At 45.4% G+C, this 19,310-nt stretch overlaps 1 protein-coding gene across 2 annotated transcripts in view; it reads left to right on the top strand.

The window, feature by feature from the left end:
* The window catches only part of LOC118368248 (lateral signaling target protein 2 homolog), a 61,551-nt gene that overhangs the window by 39,745 nt on the left and 2,496 nt on the right, over positions 1 to 19,310 (top strand). The window contains exons 2-13 of one of the 2 annotated variants that reach the window (XM_035752199.2): positions 1,908 to 2,048; positions 4,918 to 5,055; positions 11,539 to 11,741; positions 11,854 to 11,943; positions 12,075 to 12,164; positions 12,257 to 12,358; positions 12,557 to 14,050; positions 14,343 to 14,441; positions 14,750 to 14,913; positions 18,728 to 18,838; positions 18,972 to 19,076; positions 19,189 to 19,292. In XM_035752199.2, coding sequence (XP_035608092.1) covers positions 1,908 to 2,048; positions 4,918 to 5,055; positions 11,539 to 11,741; positions 11,854 to 11,943; positions 12,075 to 12,164; positions 12,257 to 12,358; positions 12,557 to 14,050; positions 14,343 to 14,441; positions 14,750 to 14,913; positions 18,728 to 18,838; positions 18,972 to 19,076; positions 19,189 to 19,292 — 2,841 coding nt within the window. Of the gene's footprint in view, positions 1 to 1,907; positions 2,049 to 4,917; positions 5,056 to 11,538; positions 11,742 to 11,853; positions 11,944 to 12,074; positions 12,165 to 12,256; positions 12,359 to 12,556; positions 14,051 to 14,342; positions 14,442 to 14,749; positions 14,968 to 18,727; positions 18,839 to 18,971; positions 19,077 to 19,188; positions 19,293 to 19,310 lie in introns of those variants that run through there. The other variant, XM_052496832.1, reaches the window with a different exon arrangement.

The raw sequence follows: 19,310 nt of genomic DNA, 5'->3' as shown, positions 1-19,310 counted from the left end.
AATACAAGCCTGAAACGATTTCTAAAGACTGTTGACATCTAGTGGAAGACATAGGAACTGCAAATGGAGTCCTAAGTCAATGGATACTGTAATGGCATTGAGTAGAAAACAACAAAACCAACAACAAAAAACTACTTCCTAAATGGATCTTTCTCAGGTTTTCGCCTGCTCAGTCAGTTCTGTTATACTCACAGACACTATTTTTACAGTTTTGGAATGTTTAGAGTGTTTTCTATCCAAATCTACCAGTTATATGTATATCATATCTTCTGGGCCCGAGTAGCAGGCCATTGAATTTGGGCATGCTTTTCATCCAAAATTCCGAATGCTGCCCCCTACCCTAGAGAGGTTAATGCATTTGGCCTAGTCGCTGGTTACAAGTTAAATCTGAATAAGAGCGAGCTTTTACTTTTAAATGCGGCAGCTTGTAACTACCCATTACACACATTGTCTTTCAGAGTAGTTCTCAACAAATAGACATACTTGGGGGTACATGTCACGAACAAATCTGATCATCTTTAAGGCTAATTTTACTCTGGTGGAGAAAGATTTTGAACCATGGTCACTACTCCCCCTATCATTAGCTGGTCTACCTCTTTCAATGCATACCTATTTTTATTCCAGAATATTTTTTCTGCAAACTAGATGGCATAATCTCACACTTCAACTGTAATAATAAAAATCCGGATAATAAGGATCCGCTAGGTGTTCCTGCAAAGGCCTAACTAAACTCTTAGGGGGCATGGCCCTACCTAATTTCCAGTTCTATTATTGGGCTGCCAACGTCCATGTAATTCAGTACTGGATCTGTGCAGATACCCCACATATCATTCCAGCATGGTTGAAGATATAATCTTCCTCATGTATGACATCCTCACTGGCTGCTTTGGCACATTCCCCTATTCATTCTACTACTTCAAGTTATACCAAAAACATTTTGGTAAAAAACACTTTCAAGATCTGGAACCAGTTTAGACGTCACTTTGGTTTGCAAACCTATTCATTAAGTGCCCCTCTACTCAGAAATCACGTTTTCCATCCAACGCTAGTAGATGGAGCCTTCTCCATGTGGTTCAGCCTTGGCATCAAATCATTCAATGATTTGTATATTGACGGCACGTTTGCATAGTTCCAACAAATCTCAGCTAAATTCCACCTTCTGAATAATAATTCCTTTAGATATCTATAAGTGAGCACCTTTGTTCGTGACATGACCACTCAAATCCCCAATCTTTCTGTGGGCCCTCCCACTGATGCATTTTTCACACCATCTCCAACAGTAAAAGGCATTATTTCTTATAGCTATGATGAAATTTACTCTTCACAATCCTTCATTCGCAGCTATTAAAACTTTATGGGAACAGGATCTAGGTGATGAGTTTGCTGATGACACATGGGGAGATATTCTGTACCGTGTCCACTCCTCTTCTATTTGTGCCAAACAGGGTTTGATCCAATGCAAAATGTTACACCGCACTCACTGGACTAAATGCAGGCTTTCTAAGATCTATCCTGATGTCCACCCTGTTTGCGACAGGTGTTGGCAAGCTGCTGCTTCATTAATACATGTTTTGGTCCTGCTCTGGTCCTAGCTTTTTGTGAGTTGGTTGGCAGGAAGGTTGATTTTACTTATATGGAATATGCCCTCTCCTCCCTCTCATTTTGTGTGGATTAAAGATATCTTACACGTTAGTAAATTGGAGAAGATAAAATTTACCCTACAGGATTCTTCTGACAAATTCTACTGAATGTGGCAAACGTTCTTTACCTATGTAGAGACACTGCTATTTCCCTCTACTCTACAGTAAACTGCCTACCTAAGAGTTATTTAATTGATCTACCTTTGTGAGTTTTTAATATTAGCCTGTATTATTATTATTATTATTATTATTATTCTATCTCTGCAGAGGACGGACCCTCAGCTCCTGGCCCAGTTCTACTATGCTGATGAGGAGCTTAACCAAGTGGCCACAGAACTGGACAGCCTGGATGGCAGGAAAGACCCTCAGAGGTGTACTCTGCTGGTCAACCAGTTCAGATCCTGTCAGGTAAGAATCGAAAGGAACTGACACTGGTTGATTTGAATACCCTCGGATTAGGGCCACAATTCTATAGCAAGTCTTTTATAGTTTAGTTTCGCTATTTCTAATTTCTTTGACTTCAAACTCCATCAATTAATACAAATCCATCAGACATTTTATGAGGTAATTCTATAAACCCTTTTTGACAGCGAGAATTTAAATAATCCACCATGCCAAGCAAAGTGAGTGATAGTTCAAGTATTGAAGTTTCCAGCAGATTCTGTTAAAGCGACATGCTTTTGAGTTAAGAGGATCATTATTTTTTACTCCTAAGTGGAGTTTGAACTGCAAAATGGCTGATATTGGTTGGCTAATATGGTAGCGGTTATATGATTGGATGGGCCCTTAAATCAAGCCAGCTCACAGTGACAAGGTGAGATAAGGAGTCACTCGGGGTGGAAGCAGTTGATTCTCATGTCACATTTTGTTGTTGTTTTGATAGCCTTTATCAGGTTGTGAGTAGGTTGTGTTGCTGTTATCTAGGTCAGGACTGAAGCCTTGGATGAGTGACTTCTTTGGAAGGCTTTTATCTAGAGATAGGCTATCATGACACCTAGTTTGATGTTTTCAGGCAGTATGGGGTCAGAGTGAATGGTTGAATGTCAGGTTGTTGTTGTATGACTTGATATGTTAATGTTATGTAGATCCACTATAGGATATTAACCTGCTTGAAAGGAGCTTAAGCTTATCTGGCTCAAAAACGTACTGTATTTGTCTCTGTCTGACACCTGTCACATGACCAGGCCATTGTGTCGTTTTGGAGTCAGGGGACTTTGACATTTATATACCATTCATCCTCCATATATGCGGTGAGGGTTAGGTGATGCGTGTGGGGTCGGGACTGTGTGAGTTGAAGGCTGCCATGCTGCTGCCTGCTGGTGTGATGTTCAGGGGGCAGACTGAGAGATCGTTAGCAGGCCTACCACCATAAATGAGCCTAGTGCACCCAGTGCCCTGAGGGGGGGAAGCTCCTAATAAGGTCACTGCTTGAACCCCAACTGCTTTTCCTCTCTCCTATTTTTCATCTCTCTCCATCGCTCCCACCCACCCACCTCCTCGCTCCCTTTCTCCATTCCATGCTCTCATTGTCCCTCCTCTCTTTTTCCTTTGCTCGCTTCATTGTCACCTTAAAGATGCACTATGCAGAAATCGCTAGCAATAGTTTGCCTAATTTCACTTAGAACAGATATACCGCTTCTTAGACTTAGTTTCAATGAGTGACAGATCTATAACACACACTTCTATTTGGTCGGGTCACCCAAATAGTTTCCTATTGCAGCTTTAAATTGACCACGCCCTGTTGTGGACTGTATGTTAGTTTTGCATTGTGATGTGCTTCGTAAACTGAAAGAAAGGCTTTTAGCTGACTGACTGCAGGACATGTTCAGCAACTGAGAATTGTAATTCCTGGTTTGGCTCTTTCCATATCTCCCCTAAAGGAAAATAACAATGCTTTAGGGAGCTGAGCTGCCTCTTGTTCTCTCAGTCAGTGTTTTGTTTACACACTCAGTTATGGGAAACATGACTTTCACTTTTAATATATTTGGAATACTTTTAAATCCCATGATTAGAAAAGTATTTTGGTGTAGGCTATCTTGTGAAGACAAAACACAATGTTACCAGCAAGCTTTCATAATACCCTGTATACCTGAGACGTCCAGAATGGAAGGCAAATGGTCTGAGCAAAGCCAAACCTAGAGGGTAGGAGTGTAGAGAGTGCAAGCTCTCTATTCTGCAGCTACTCTAGGTATCATCCCAATGTCATGTTCTGTGATGAGGGCTGATAGTGGTCAAGATTAGCCCTTGCTGTAGTGTACCACACATGGCCAAGACATACATAGTACTGCACTGCAATAAAGGAGTCGGTGGTTAAGCTTTTTAATCTTTCTCCTTGAGGGCAGCAGAGACTCAGTGATGTTCCTGACCAGATTACAGCAGCACACAGAGAGAGAGAGAGAGAGAGAGAGAGAGAGAGAGAGTCTAGGCGTGAATGGCTCATTGTAACTCATTGTTATAACTGTTGTACATGCCAGCGCTACACAAGCTGTTGATTAGCTCTCGCTGTGTGTGCCAGTGTGTGTGCACCGCTGCAATTATGGGATTTAGTTTAGTGTTTTTTATTGAGGGGGAATTAAGATGTGACTGAGGGCTATAATGGGCCGTTCTGGGCATGGGCCTGTAATTGTTTTCAGCCTGTTTCCTGTTTAAAGGGATTCTCCGGCACAGTTGGATACCTTTTTAGCCAGTAGTTTTGAAAGTGGCGCTCATGAGTCAAAAGTGGTCCCTGAAAATGGCATACTACGTCACGTACAGTATGTGCACCACGTCATTTCTCTCTTTCTCGCTCTGCTGTGGGTGCATCTTGTGCATATTGCTAGCTGTCAATCATATGGCGAGGGGCTGAAGCTAATTGGTTAAACTGAATTGCTAGGTTGCTGGCCCACGTGTGGGAAAATGGCGCAGCACAGATTTCAGAAAAACAGTTGCTTTCAAACTAGGAATCTCGTAGCAAATTGAGGTAAGAGTAATTCTGCTCATAGATTATGCATATGAACTACACATTGACACATCCAGCCCAAAGTGGGAAGTTTAAAAAATAATTACTAGTCGCCAAAGGTCCGGAACATGTCTTCGAGACACTACATCTAGGGGGTGATATTTAGTTAGTGGATTTACAGGGGTAGTTTGTAACATTATTAGAAAATATGTGTTTTTTTGCTCTGTTTCCAGTCATTCACCCAACAGAAAAATATATATTGACTGCCCTTTTTCATTCAGTACGTTTATTCACAAATGTATTCAATTTCTTTTCCTGTCACTCTCCATGTGTCTGCAGGACAACGTGTTGAACATTATCAACCAGATCATGGATGAATGTATCCCTGATGACCGAGCCAACAGAGACTTCTGTGTCAAGTTCCCAGAGGAGATTCGCCATGACAACCTGGCAGGACAGCTGTGGTTTGGGGCTGAGGTACTGTACTGTATGCCCTCCAGTATCATCTCACATCACAATAACTATAGGCACTCTTAAAGAAGTCATGCCCGTTTACTGTCTTTTTCCTATCTGTCTTTTTCCTATCACTATGTAAAGTTGTATCGTTATATAGCCTAACTCATTATTCCTTGTGTTAATCAGTTGCACATAGACAACAAGTCTTAATGAGACTAACCTGGATAAATAACTTTAGGTTACGACCGTAACCCCGGTTCTCTGATAGTATGAGTGAGGTATTTCACTTATGGGATACCCCCCAGCGTATTCGTCTGAAGCCTTTATTACACTACGCCAGCCATGATTGGCTGGACATCGAGACGTGTGCGTCGGGAAGGGTGTCCCTCCTACCCTATAAAAGGTTCAACGCTGTGTCTCTTGAGTCATTCAAAAATATGCGACACCTCTTCCTCGCTCATACAAGGAGGGGGTGGTCTGGTGAAATACCTCACTCATAATATCAGAGAACCGGGTTAGCGGCCGTAACCTAAAGTTATTTATCCAGGTTAGTCTCATTAAGACTTGTTGTCTATGTGCAACTGATTAACACAAGGAATAATGAGTTAGGCTATATAACGATACACCTTTACATAGTAATAGGAAAAAGACAGATAGGAAAAAGACGGTAAACGGGCATGACTTCTTCTTTAAGAGTAATACTCTTTCAAGTATTCGTTTCGGTAGTTCACTTATGTGATATGGCATATATTGATATATTGATATAAGGGGCAGCAGGTAGCATTAAAGTGGGGGAATGTGGGGGAATGTATACAGGTGGACGCGTGGGCACTCATGTGCCAATGCGTCCACTCCCATCGGTACATACCGATCCCTCAGGGAAAAGAACAGTGGACACTGAGTATTCTCCATTGATGCATAAAGATCCACTGCTGGAATGCCGAAGTGCATCCAAACTTGATTGGCTACCTCTGGGTGGAGCTTCCACTCTCCGTGTAGAGTGTTCCCCCTGGAAAGTAAATCTGCCCCCAGATTCAGTACTCATGGTACATGAGTAGCTCTCAGTGACTGGAGATGCACACTGCTCCACATAATCAGTGTGTGTAAGTGAGAGGATCGCAGTCCCCCTTATTTATGTAAGCCACGACAGTGGTATTGTCTGTTCTGACTAGAACATGAAGACCCACCAGAAATGGGAGGAACAACTTTAATGCTAGGGACACTGTAAGGAGGTCCAGGCAGTTTATGATGCCATCAAACCTAGCAGCCTCAGGCATGTTTTGAAAGAGACTAGGTTCCCTCTGAGAAACAGTTTTAGGCTAAATTGGAATGTACTTATACGTTTCACTGAAAGGCGAGCTTTGAATGATACCGAATCTAGGATTAAACCTAGGAAAGAGATTGCCAATTGTTCCAATTGTAGCTGACTGTGTTCTAAGACCTCTTGTCTCAATTGCTTGCACAACAGACAATTATCTATCTACAGTTGAAGTCGGAAGTTTACATACACTTAGATTGGAGTCATTAAAACTCGTTTTTCAACCACTACACAAATTTCTTGTTAACAAACTATAGTTTTGGCAAGTCGGTTAGGACATCTACTTTGTGCATGACGCAAGTAATTTTTCCAACAATTGTTTACGCACAGATTATTTCACTTATAATTCACTGTATCACAATTCCAGTGGGTCAGAAGTTTACATACACTAAGTTGACTGTGCCTTTAAACAGCTTGGGAAATTCCAGATTGTCATGGCTTTAGAAGCTTCTGATAGACTCAGGAAGGAGACGTGTTTTGTCTCTTAGAGATTAACGAAAAGTGCAAATCAATCCCAGAACAACAGCAAATGTGTCACTTTCTGACCTTAGTTCCTTTGTTTTGTCTTTGTTATAGTATGGTCAGGGCGTGAGTTGGGGTGGGCAGTCTAGGTTCTTTTTTCTATGATTTGGGATTTCTGTGTTTGGCCTGGTATGGTTCTCAATCAGAGGCAGCTGTCAATCGTTGTCCCTGATTGAGAACCATACTTTGGTAGCCTGTTTTCACCCTTGAGCTGTGGGTGATCGTTTTCTGTTGAGTATTGGTATCTGCACCAGACAGAACTGTTTCGGTTTCATTCGTTCACTTTATTGTTTTTGTTCAGTGTTCATTTACTTTATTAAAAAGATGGACACTTACCACGCTGCGCATTGGTCCTCACCTTCTTCCACCAACAACGGCCGTGACAGAATCACCCACCAACCAAGGACCAAGCAGCGTGGTATCGGGCAGCAGCGAGATCTGGACTATGTGACAACTTGGGACGAAATAGAAAGGTGGTCGGTCGACCCAGGGAGAGTGCCGGAGCCCGCACCTTTGGGGGGTGGGGGGGTACTGTCACGTTCTGACCTTAGTTCCTTTGTTTTGTCTTTGTTTTAATATGGTCAGGGCGTGAGTTGGAGTGGGCAGTCTATGTTCTTTTTTTCTATGATTTGGGATTTCTGTGTTTGGCATGGTATGGTTCTCAATCAGAGGCAGCTGTCAATCGTTGTCCCTGATTGAGAACCATACTTAGGAAGCCTTTTTTCACCCTTGAGTTGTGGGTGATTTTTTTCTGTTGAGTGTTGGTATCTGCACCAGACAGAACCAGGTTCTCTTTATTGTTTTTGTTCAGTGTTCATTTACTTTATTAAAAAGATGGACACTTACCACGCTGCGCATTGGTCCTCACCTTCTTCTACCAACAACGGCTGTGACAAAATGACCCTGTGAAGATGCTTGAGGAAACGGGAGCAAAAGTATCTATATCCACAGTAAAACAAGTTCTATATCGACATAACCTGAAAGGCCGCTCAGCAAGGAAGAAGCCACTGCTCCAAAACTGCCATAAAAAACCCTGACTACGGTTTGCAACTGTACATGGGGACAAAGATTGTACTTTTTGGAGAAGTGTCCTCTGGTCTGATGAAACAAAAATAGAACTGTTTGGCCATAATGACCATCGTTATGTTTGGAGGGAAGCACGGGGGTGGCAGCATCGTGTTGTGGGGGTGCTTTGCTGCAGGAGGGACTGGTGCACTTCACATAATAGATGGCGGGAAAATTATGTGGATATATTGAAGCAACATCTCAAGACATCAGTCAGGAAGTTAAACTTGGGTCTCCAAAATGAACAATGACTTCCAACAATGACTTCCAAAATGAACAATGACTTCCAAAATTGACTTAAGGACAACAACGTCAAGATGGCTTAAGGACAACAAAGTCAAGGTATTGGAGTGGCCATCACAAAGCCCTGACCTCAACCCTAAAGAAAATTTGTGGGCAGAACTGAAAAAGCGTGCGCGAGCAAGGAGGCCTACAAAACTGACTCAGTTACACTAGCTCTGTCAGGAGGAATGGGCCAAAATTCACCCAACTTATTGTGGGAAGCTTGTGGAAGGCTACCTGAAACGTTTGACCCAAGTTAAACAATTCAAAGGCAATGCTACCAAATACTAATTGAGTGTTTGTAAAATTCTGACCCACTGGGAATGTGATGAAAGAAATAAAAGCTTAAATAAATCCTTCACTCTACTATTATTCTGACATTTCACATTCTTAAAATAAAGTGTAACGGTTGTCTTCGGTGGAAGGGGAGGAGGACCAAAGCGCAGCGTGGTATGTGTTCATGATATACACTGCTCAAAAAAATAAAGGGAACACTTAAACAACACAATGTAACTCCAAGTCAATCACACTTCTGTGAAATCAAACTGTCCACTTAGGAAGCAACACTGATTGACAATAAATTTCACATGCTGTTGTGCAAATGGAATAGACAACAGGTGGAAATTATAGGCAATTAGCAAGACACCCCCAATAAAGGAGTGGTTCTGCAGGTGGTGACCAAAGACCACTTCTCAGTTCCTATGCTTCCTGGCTGATGTTTTGGTCACTTTTGAATGCTGGCGGTGCTTTCACTCTAGTGGTAGCATGAGACGGAGTCTACAACCCACACAAGTGGCTCAGGTAGTGCAGCTCATCCAGGATGGGACATCAATGCGAGCTGTGGCAAGAAGGTTTGCTGTGTCTGTCAGCGTAGTGTCCAGAGCATGGAGGCGCTACCAGGAGTCAGGCCAGTACATCAGGAGACGTGGAGGAGGCCATAGGAGGGCAACAACCCAGCAGCAGGAGGACCGCTACATCCGCCTTTGTGCGAGGAGGAGCACTGCCAGAGCCCTGAAAAATGACCTCCAGCAGGCCACAAATGTGCATGTGTCTGCTCAAACAGTCAGAAACAGACTCCATGAGGGTGGTATGAGGGCCTGACGTCCACAGGTGGGGGTTGTGCTTACAGCCCAACACCGTGCAGGACGTTTGGCATTTGCCAGAGAACACCAAGAACTGACAAATTCGCCACTGGCTCCCTGTGCTCTTCACAGATGAAAGCAGGTTCACACTGAGCACGTGACAGACGTGACAGAGTCTGGAGACGCTGCAGAGAACGTTCTGCTGCCTGCAACATCCTCCAGCATGACCGGTTTGGCGGCGGGTCAGTCATGGTGTGGGGTGTCATTTCTTTGGGGGGCCGCACAGCCCTCCATGTGCTCGCCAGAGGTAGCCTGACTGCCATTAGGTACCGAGATGAGGTCCTCAGACCCCTTGTGAGACCATATACTGGTGCGGTTGGCCCTGGGTTCCTGCTAATGCAAGACAATGCTAGACCTCATGTGGCTGGAGTGTGTCAGCAGTTCCTGCAAGAGGAAGGCATTGATGCTATGGACTGGCCCGCCCGTTCCCCAGACCTGAATCCACTTGATCACATCTGGGACATCATGTCTCGCTCCATCCACCAACGCCACGTTGCACCACAGACTGTCCAGGAGTTGGCGGATGCTTTAGTCCAGGTCTGGGAGGAGATCCCTCAGGAGACCATCCGCCACCTCATCAGGAGCATGCCCAGGCATTGTAGGGAGGTCATACAGGCACATGGAGGCCACACACACTACTGAGCCTCATTTGGACTTGTTTTAAGGACATTACATCAAAGTTGGATCAGCCTGTAGTGTGGTTTTACACTTTAATTTTGAGTGTGACTTCAAATCCAGACCTCCATGGGTTGATAAATTTGATTTTCCATTGATCATTTTTGTGTGATTTTGTTGTCAGCACATTCAACTATGTAAAGAAAAAAGTATTTAATAAGAATATTTCATTCATTCAGATCTAGGATGTGTTATTTTAGTGTCCCCTTTATTTTTTTGAGCAGTGTATTTTAATGAAATATCACTGGACACAGAAAACAAAAGGAACAAGAGAAATAAATGAAAACCGACACCGTCCTGTGTGGAACAAACACTGACACTGAAAAATAATCACCCACAAAACACAGGTGGGAAAGGCTACCTAAGTATGATTCTCAATCAGAGACAACGAACGACACCTGCCTCTGATTGAGAACCATACCAGGCCAAACACATAAACACAACATAGAAAAAAGAACATAGACCATAGACCTACCCACCCCAACTCACGCCCTGACCAAACTAAAACAAAGACATAACAAAGGTCAGAACGTGAGACAGGGAATTTTTACTTGGATTAAATGTATTTGGCTAAGGTGTATGTAAACTTCCGACTTCAACTGTACATCATCAGCCAAATGGGGCGGCAGCGTAGCCTAGTGGTTAGAGCGTTGGACTAGTAACCGAAAGGTTGCAAGTTCAAATCCCCGAGCTGACAAGGTACAAATCTGTCGTTCTGCCCCTGAACAGGCAGTTAACCCACTGTTCCTAGGCCGTCATTGAAAATAAGAATTTGTTCTTGACTGACTTGCCTAGTAAAATAAAGGTAAAAAATAAATAAATAAATGAAAAAAATAAAAAAATACAAAAAATGCCCCTCTCTCTGAGTGGGGCTATGGCTGCCTTGGCACACTTCGTAAAGACACAAGGTGACAGTGAGAGTCCGAAAGGGAGTCCCAGAAAAGTGAATCTGAGAAATTTCTTGTGAGGAGGGTATATTGAGATGTGAAAGTAAGCGTCCTTCAAGTCGACGAATACGAACCAATCGCCTGGTCGTACAGAACGTAGCAGAGCAGTGTGTGTCAACATTCTGAACATGTACTTTCTCATGTGCCTGTTCAGAACACGTAGCTCTAGGATCGGGCGTATGCCGCACCCCTCTTTTGGAACCTGGAAATATCTTGAGTAAAATCCGCAGTGGCTTTGCTCGGGAGGAACAATTCTTATTGCCCTTTTCCCTATTAGCGATGTGATTTCCTCCCGGAGTACACACGCTGATTCCTGAGTGTATATGATTCCATTGAATTGAGGCGGGGTGATCCACTGCTGGAATGTTCTCTCTCCGCTCCAAGAGAGGGCTGACCGGGCTTCCCCACGTTCAGCCAATCATGGCTGGTGTAGTGTAATAAAGGCTTCAGACGAATACGCTGGAGAAGTATCCCATAAGTGAAATAGAGAAACGAATACTTGAAAGAGAACTGTAAATAACACAAGTCATTCTCTCTCCATCTCTGTGTGTAGTGTCTGGCTGCAGGCTCCATCATCATGAACAGGGAGATCGAGAGTATGGCCATGAGGCCTCTAGCCAAGGACCTGACCCATAGTCTGGAGGAAGTCCGAAACATCACGAGAGACCAGGCCCTCAGAGACCTCAACTTCTACACCGACCGCATGAGGGACGCGCTACGCCACTTCGACAGCCTCTTTGCTGAGTTTGAGCTCAGGTAGCTATAGGACATCAACATCTTTAGCTTTTGGACATCATCAACAACAACATATTTGACTGTATTTATGTATTTTGTTTTACACAATTCCCTCTATCTCCTCTTCTGTCAGCTATGTGTCAGCCATGGTGCCTGTGAAGTCTCCCAAAGAATACTATGTTCAGCAGGAGGTGATTGTGCTCTTCTGTGAGACTGTGGATAGGTGAGTTGTATGCAGGGGCAACAGAGGAATAGAGACGAGTGATGTCACAGGAGATGCAGGGTTTAGTACATTTTTTAAGTGGTTGGCCAATATTATTTCACATCCTCTCGTCTTTGTTGTTTTTGTCTCAGGGCGCTCAAGCTGGGCTATCTCAGCCAAGACATGATCGATGACTATGAACCCGCTCTGATGTTTACAATCCCCAGACTAGCCATTGTGTGGTAAGTGTTTTCTCCTCTGTCTCCATCTTCCTCTTCTTTCTAGAAGTCTCTGATACTAATAACATGTTATAATTCCCCTGTCTCTCCATCAGTGGTCTGGTGGTATACGGTGAAGGTCCACTCAACCTGGATAGGAAACCAGAGGACATGTCTGAGCTCCTCCGGCCTTTTCGCACTTTACTGAAGAAGATCAGGTACCGTTAAGAGGATACACATATAGATTGTCCTCTGTATTTAATCATAGAAAATAGCTCTGTCATTCACAACAATCTTTTGAACATCAGTCTCAAGAACCTGGGCAAACAATCTAAAGGTCATGGGCCACTACCATCCTCATTGAGTGATCATTTTAGGCTGGTAAGTATGTTGTTAAGGTTGTGTTATTCCCATAGGGACCTGCTGCAGACCCTGTCAGAGGAGGAGTTGTTGACGCTGGAGCGGAGCCTTTGTATCTCTCAGGACGGGGAGTTCCCCTTGGTCCCTGAGTGCCCACCCACACCCACCCCAACCCCAACCCCCACCATAGCCCCAGACCTCCCTTCATCCAGCAGCCCCACCAGCGACACTGGTGAGGAGGGGAGCGAGGAGGAGAGAGTGCAGCAACAGGAGGTGCTGTCTCTGTGCATCTCCCACATCCAGGAGGAGGAGGACAGGGAGTGGGAGGAGGTGAAGCGGGCGAGGGAGCAGGGTTCTCTGTGTGAGGAGGTGGAGGAGGCAGACCTGGCCTGCTCCATGCAATATGATGAGGAGGAGATCGAACAGCTCAACATGATGGTGTACCGTGTGGGGGATGAGATGTCCACGCTGCTGTCCCCTCCCAGCCAGGGCCAGTCCCCGGCCCACCGCCCCAACAGAGGGGGCTCCAGCGGGGGCTCCAGCACCGAGGCCTCCCCCCTCCGGTTCCTGGTGGGCCGGGGAAGGACAGGTCTCTACCATGAGGAGGAGGACAGAGTCTTCTTCATGGAGGACCTGGACGCAGGAGGGGACATTGTGACCAGCAGCCGTTTGACCTCGCCTTCCAAAGCCCCTCAGCCCTCCTTGCCTCAGCTCCACAGACCTGGCCTCCTGACAGACTCAACCAGGAATGGCTGGTCTACTGATGCTCAGTCAGATCCGTCCCAGCAGCCCCAAAACATGCCCCCACAGTGCCCAAACACCAAGCGACCAGGCCCCACCCCCGGCCTGGAGCCCTTGCCCTACACTAACAGCTGGGAGGTGGGCCTGGAGGGGGGTGAGACTGCTGAAGTCATTGCACACCGTATGGGAGGGATGAAGCTCTCGGCCACGGTCATCTTCAATCCCGGCTCCCCCAGCCTGACTGAGCTGGCTGTGGACAAGCTGCTCCTGCCCCGCCCCCCCCTCTCCTCAGCTACAGAGCCCTGCGGCCCCCTGGTGGCCACCCACTGCCTGCTCAACTCCTGCGTCTGCTGCGGCAGCTGTGAAGACGGCCATGATGACACCCTCACCATGGACAACACAGGGCTGGGGATGGACCTGGGGTTGGACAAACACTGCAAGCCCCATCCACCACACAGCTCTGTCATCCAGTCCTCTGCCTGTCGCCTGGCCTCCTCAGGACACAACTTACATAGGAAGGGGGACTCTCCCCCACAGCTGACGCCCCCCTCCTCCCGCTGCTCCTTAGAGCCTCCTCCAGGGGAGGAGGAAGGGGACCAGCGCTGTGACAAGTGCCTGGTGGTGGTGGCCCCAGGATCTCAGCAGGGCCTGGGCCAGGACAGCAGCCCCAATGGAGTAAGGGGAGCCCCAGAGCCCTGTGTCCACCAGTGGAGGACAGTGAGGAGGCCTCAGGCCAGCGGGGGAAGGGACAGGACGGGAACCAGACAGACAGATGGGGAGTCCAAGGAAGAGAACAAGAAGAACACTAGGTATGATCATATGTACTATAGGTGTGTGTTTGGGTGATGTATTATCAGCGCTCCCCTTCAAAGCAGGTAGGCCTCAACAACAGTCATTTACATATCTGTGGAAAGCAAACTTCCTCCATGTCTCTCTGGCTAATTGAACCAGGATCTTGTCATCCACTTGTTGTTTTATGTTCTAGTTGCTATTTGCACTTGGCTTTATGCTACTTTTGTGCCTATCATAATGTTCACAGATCCCGTTTTATGTTGCCCATATGTTATCGGTTTATTATTTTATTTAATGATTTATTCCCAGTTCTTTCCAGGACTCTCCTCTCAGCTCAGTCTCCAGTAGTGACTGTGAGAGTGTGTCTGTCACCACATGTAGTCTGTCCAGCAGTGCTTACACAGCCAGGTAACCTCTGGCCGTGTGTGTGTTTCTGTTTCGTACATCCCCATGTTACAGCTTATGTTAGTACTATAACCCTTGTCCATCTCTATTTCACTCACTTTGAGATTGAAATCAACCAAAACCCCTATAGTACGATGCATATTCAAGTGCAGTACACAATATGCTGGTGAACAGTGTTTCTGTGTTTATAACAATGACAATATGACAGTACCTCCTCTCTCTCTCCCTCCATCCTCCCTCTCCCTTCACTGGATCTCTCTCTCCCGTTCTCACTCTCTCTCTTGCACGTGCGCTCCCCCTCTCTCCTCCAGCCCTGTCAGCAGTCTTACCACGAGCTCAGGGACGTCAGAGGATCTGGACCACCATGAGATCCAGCTGGCCCTGCAGGCTGCTAAGATGGCCGCCAGGAACAAGATCCGCTCGCGCTTCCACAGCAGCAGTGACCTCATCCACCGCCTCTTCGTCTGCATATCGGGTATGACACACTCCCTCTCTCTCTGAGGGTATGACTATCTGTCCAAGGATAATACTCTCCAAGGGTATAGCTGTGGTTTGATGGGGTAAATCAGTCTATGTTTCTCATGTTTTTCTTAATTTTACTCTGAAAGACAATGAAATCATGCTTTTGTTGCTTAACCAGTATGCACTCCTCTTCACTCCACCCCATAGTGCTTCTCTATTTATTACAAATGATTTGCTGCTAGTCTTACAAGAAGCTAAAAGTACTATGTAGGCTGCTGACTACACATCAGCACCCACAGCTAGTGAGCTCACTGAGACTTTTCGCAAGGAGTTACAGTCAGTGTCAAAATGGGTAATGACCAAATAACTTAAATACATTCCTCTTAGACCTCAACCTCAGCTGTAGTTTGACATAAAGGGTGTGCCCATTGAAGAAGTTGAAGTCCTAGGAGTAACATTGGATAGTCCGTTATCACGGTCAAGTCATATTGACAAAGTTGCTGTGATGATGGGGAGAGGTAGGTCTGTTTATAAAAATAGTTTCTGTGTTTTTGACACACAGATCAACTAATTGTTCAGGCTCTGATCTTGTCCCATCTTGATGACTGTACGGTAATGTGGTCAGGTGCAGCAGAGAAAGACCTTGTAAAACTGCAGCGGGCTCAAAACAAAGCAGAACGCCTTGCCCTTAACTGTACACACAGAACCAACAACAACATGCATGATCGTTTTTCATGGTTGAGAAATTAACTACTACTATTGACTAGGAAACGTGTGTGTGTTGGAAATGCCTAAACACTTGTATAATCTATTTGCATACACTTCAAACAGACATCCATACCCCACCAGACACTCCACTATGGGTTTCTTCACGGTACCCAAACCAAAAACAGATGGAATGCGTCGCTCAGTTATGTATAGAGCCATGTCATCATGGAATGATCTGTCACCAGAGGTTACTCAGTTATGTATAGAGCCATAACATCGTGGAATGCTCTGTCACCAGAGGTTACTCAGTTATGTATAGAGCCATAACATCGTGGAATGCTCTGTCACCAGAGGTTACTCAGTTATGTATAGAGCCATGTCATCATGGAATGCACCAGAGGTTACTGTCCATGACATCAATGACCAGAGTTACTCAGTTATGTATAGAGCCATGACATCGTGGAATGCTCTGCCACCAGAGGTTACTCAGTTATGTATAGAGCCATGACATCGTGGAATGCTCTGTCACCAGAGGTTACTCAGTTATGTATAGAGCCATGACATCGTGGAATGCTCTGCCACCAGAGGTTACTCAGTTATGTATAGAGCCATGACATCGTGGAATGCTCTGTCACCAGAGGTTACTCAGTTATGTATAGAGCCATGACATCGTGGAATGCTCTGCCACCAGAGGTTACCATGACAGTTATGTATGTATAGAGCCATGACATCGTGGAATGCTGTCTGCCACCAGAGGTTACTCAGTTATGTATAGAGCCATGACATCGTGGAATGATCTGTCACCAGAGGTTACTCAGTTATGTATAGAGCCATGACATCGTGGAATGCTCTGCCACCAGAGGTTACCATCAGTTATGTATAGAGCCATGTCATCATGGAATGCTCTGTCAGTTATGTATAGAGCCAGAGGTTACTCAGTTATGTATAGAGCCATGACATCGTGGAATGCTCTGCCACCAGAGGTTACTCAGTTATGTATAGAGCCATGTCATCATGGAATGCTCTGCCACCAGAGGTTACTCAGTTATGTATAGAGCCATAACATCGTGGAATGCTGTCTGCCACCAGAGGGTTACTCAGTTATGTATAGAGCCATGACATCATGGAATGCTCTGTCACCAGAGGTTACTCAGTTATGTATAGAGCCATGACATTACGTTATGTATAGAATGCATCTGCCACCAGAGGTTACTCAGTTATGTATAGAGCCATGACATCGTGGAATGCTCTGCCACCAGAGGTTACTCAGTTATGTATAGAGCCATGACATCGTGGAATGCTCTGTCACCAGAGGTTACTCAGTTATGTATAGAGCCATGACATCGTGGAATGATCTGTCACCAGAGGTTACTCAGTTATGTATAGAGCCATGACATCGTGGAATGATCTGTCACCAGAGGTTACTCAGTTATGTATAGAGCCATGACATCGTGGAATGCTCTGCCACCAGAGGTTACTCAGTTATGTATAGAGCCATGACATCGTGGAATGCTCTGTCACCAGAGGTTACTCAGTTATGTATAGAGCCATGACATCGTGGAATGATCTGTCACCAGAGGTTACTCAGTTATGTATAGAGCCATGACATCGTGGAATGCTCTGTCACCAGAGGTTACTCAGTTATGTATAGAGCCATGACATCGTGGAATGCATCTGGAATGATCTGTCACCAGAGGTTACTCAGTTATGTATAGAGCCATGACATCGTGGAATGCTCTGCCACCAGAGGTTACTCAGTTATGTATAGAGCCATGACAGTTGCTCTGTCATGTATGTAGAGCCATGACATTACGTGGAATGCTCTGCCACCAGAGGTTACTCAGTTATGTATAGAGCCATAACATCGTGGAATGCTCTGCCACCAGAGGTTACTCAGTTATGTATAGAGCCATGACATCGTGGAATGCTCTGCCACCAGAGGTTACTCAGTTATGTATAGAGCCATGACATCGTGGAATGCTCTGTCACCAGAGGTTACTCAGTTATGTATAGAGCCATGACATCGTGGAATGCTCTGTCACCAGAGGTTACTCAGTTATGTATAGAGCCATGACATCGTGGAATGCTCTGTCACCAGAGGTTACTCAGTTATGTATAGAGCCATAACATCGTGGAATGCTCTGTCACCAGAGGTTACTCAGTTATGTATAGAGCCACATCAGAGGTTACCATCAGTTATGTATAGAGCCATGACATCGTGGAATGCTCTGTCACCAGAGGTTACTCAGTTATGTATAGAGCCATGACATCGTGGAATGCTCTGTCACCAGAGGTTACTCAGTTATGTATAGAGCCATGACATCGTGGAATGCTCTGCCACCAGAGGTTACTCAGTTATGTATAGAGCCATGACATCGTGGAATGATCTGTCACCAGAGGTTACTCAGTTATGTATAGAGCCATGACATCGTGGAATGCTCTGTCACCAGAGGTTACTCAGTTATGTATAGAGCCATGACATCGTGGAATGCTCTGTCACCAGAGGTTACTCAGTTATGTATAGAGCCATAACATCGTGGAATGCTCTGCCACCAGAGGTTACTCAGTTATGTATAGAGCCATGACATCGTGGAATGCTCTGCCACCAGAGGTTACTCAGTTATGTATAGAGCCATGACATCGTGGAATGCTCTGCCACCAGAGGTTACTCAGTTATGTATAGAGCCATGACATCGTGGAATGCTCTGCCACCAGAGGTTACTCAGTTATGTATAGAGCCATGACATCGTGGAATGCTCTGCCACCAGAGGTTACTCAGGCAAAAAGAAAGATAAAAAAAACATCTTGTATCACATCCTCTCCTCTCTCTATAGATCTAATTGAACTGTATATATGAATAGTGTGTAAATGGTATTTTTGTTGTCCCTTGTTGTCTTTCCAATATACAGTACTTTGTCATGAATTTGTGCGTTTTATGTGGACCACGGGAAGAGTAGCTGCTGCATGTGCAGTAGCTAATAGGGATCCTAATGAACTAAACTCCAAAGGTTTTACACTGTGTTCCACAATACATTAGCCTACTGGGCTTTGCTCTTATCACATGTACCACATTTGCACCGCCGTTTCCTTGCATCTCACTGGTTCCTCTTGACCCCCAGGTGTTGCTGACCAACTGCAGACAAACTACGCGGCTGACCTTCGAAGCATTCTGAAGACACTGTTTGAAGTTATGGCTACCTCTGAGCAGGGGGACAATGACAAGCAGAAAGGTGGGAATCTTTATATTGACTTGCAGTAATGCCAAGGATCTTAGTGTACTTCTCCCAGTATGTTATTCTGTAATGTACTGTATACTGACAGAATGACCATGGTTATGACACAGCTGTGCTCTGTGTGGTTCAGCAGGTCCAGGGCTGCGCAGCGCCATGCTGGAGGACTGTGCTCTCTGTCAGGAGACCATCTCTTCCTCTGAGCTGGCAGCCAAGGCCCGGGAGGAACAGTTCGAAGGTCAGCACCTCCCCCTTTCTCCTCAAAAATCACACACACATATGCATGCATGCACAGTGACGCATGAATAAACAAGCACCACTATTAATGTGCCTATGCTTTTCCCCTGTAGACCCCCCAGACTGGGTTCCTGATGAGGAATGTGACTCCTGCATCACCTGTAAGGCCCCCTTCACAGTCATCCGCAGAAAGCATCACTGTAGGAGCTGTGGCAAGGTAACACAAAACACCTGC

This window comes from Oncorhynchus keta, chromosome 35, assembly GCF_023373465.1.
Source record: "Oncorhynchus keta strain PuntledgeMale-10-30-2019 chromosome 35, Oket_V2, whole genome shotgun sequence".
Taxonomy (NCBI): Eukaryota; Metazoa; Chordata; class Actinopteri; order Salmoniformes; family Salmonidae; genus Oncorhynchus; species Oncorhynchus keta.
Note: the sequence above shows the minus strand (reverse complement) of the source record. Positions and strands in the feature narration are given on the sequence as shown.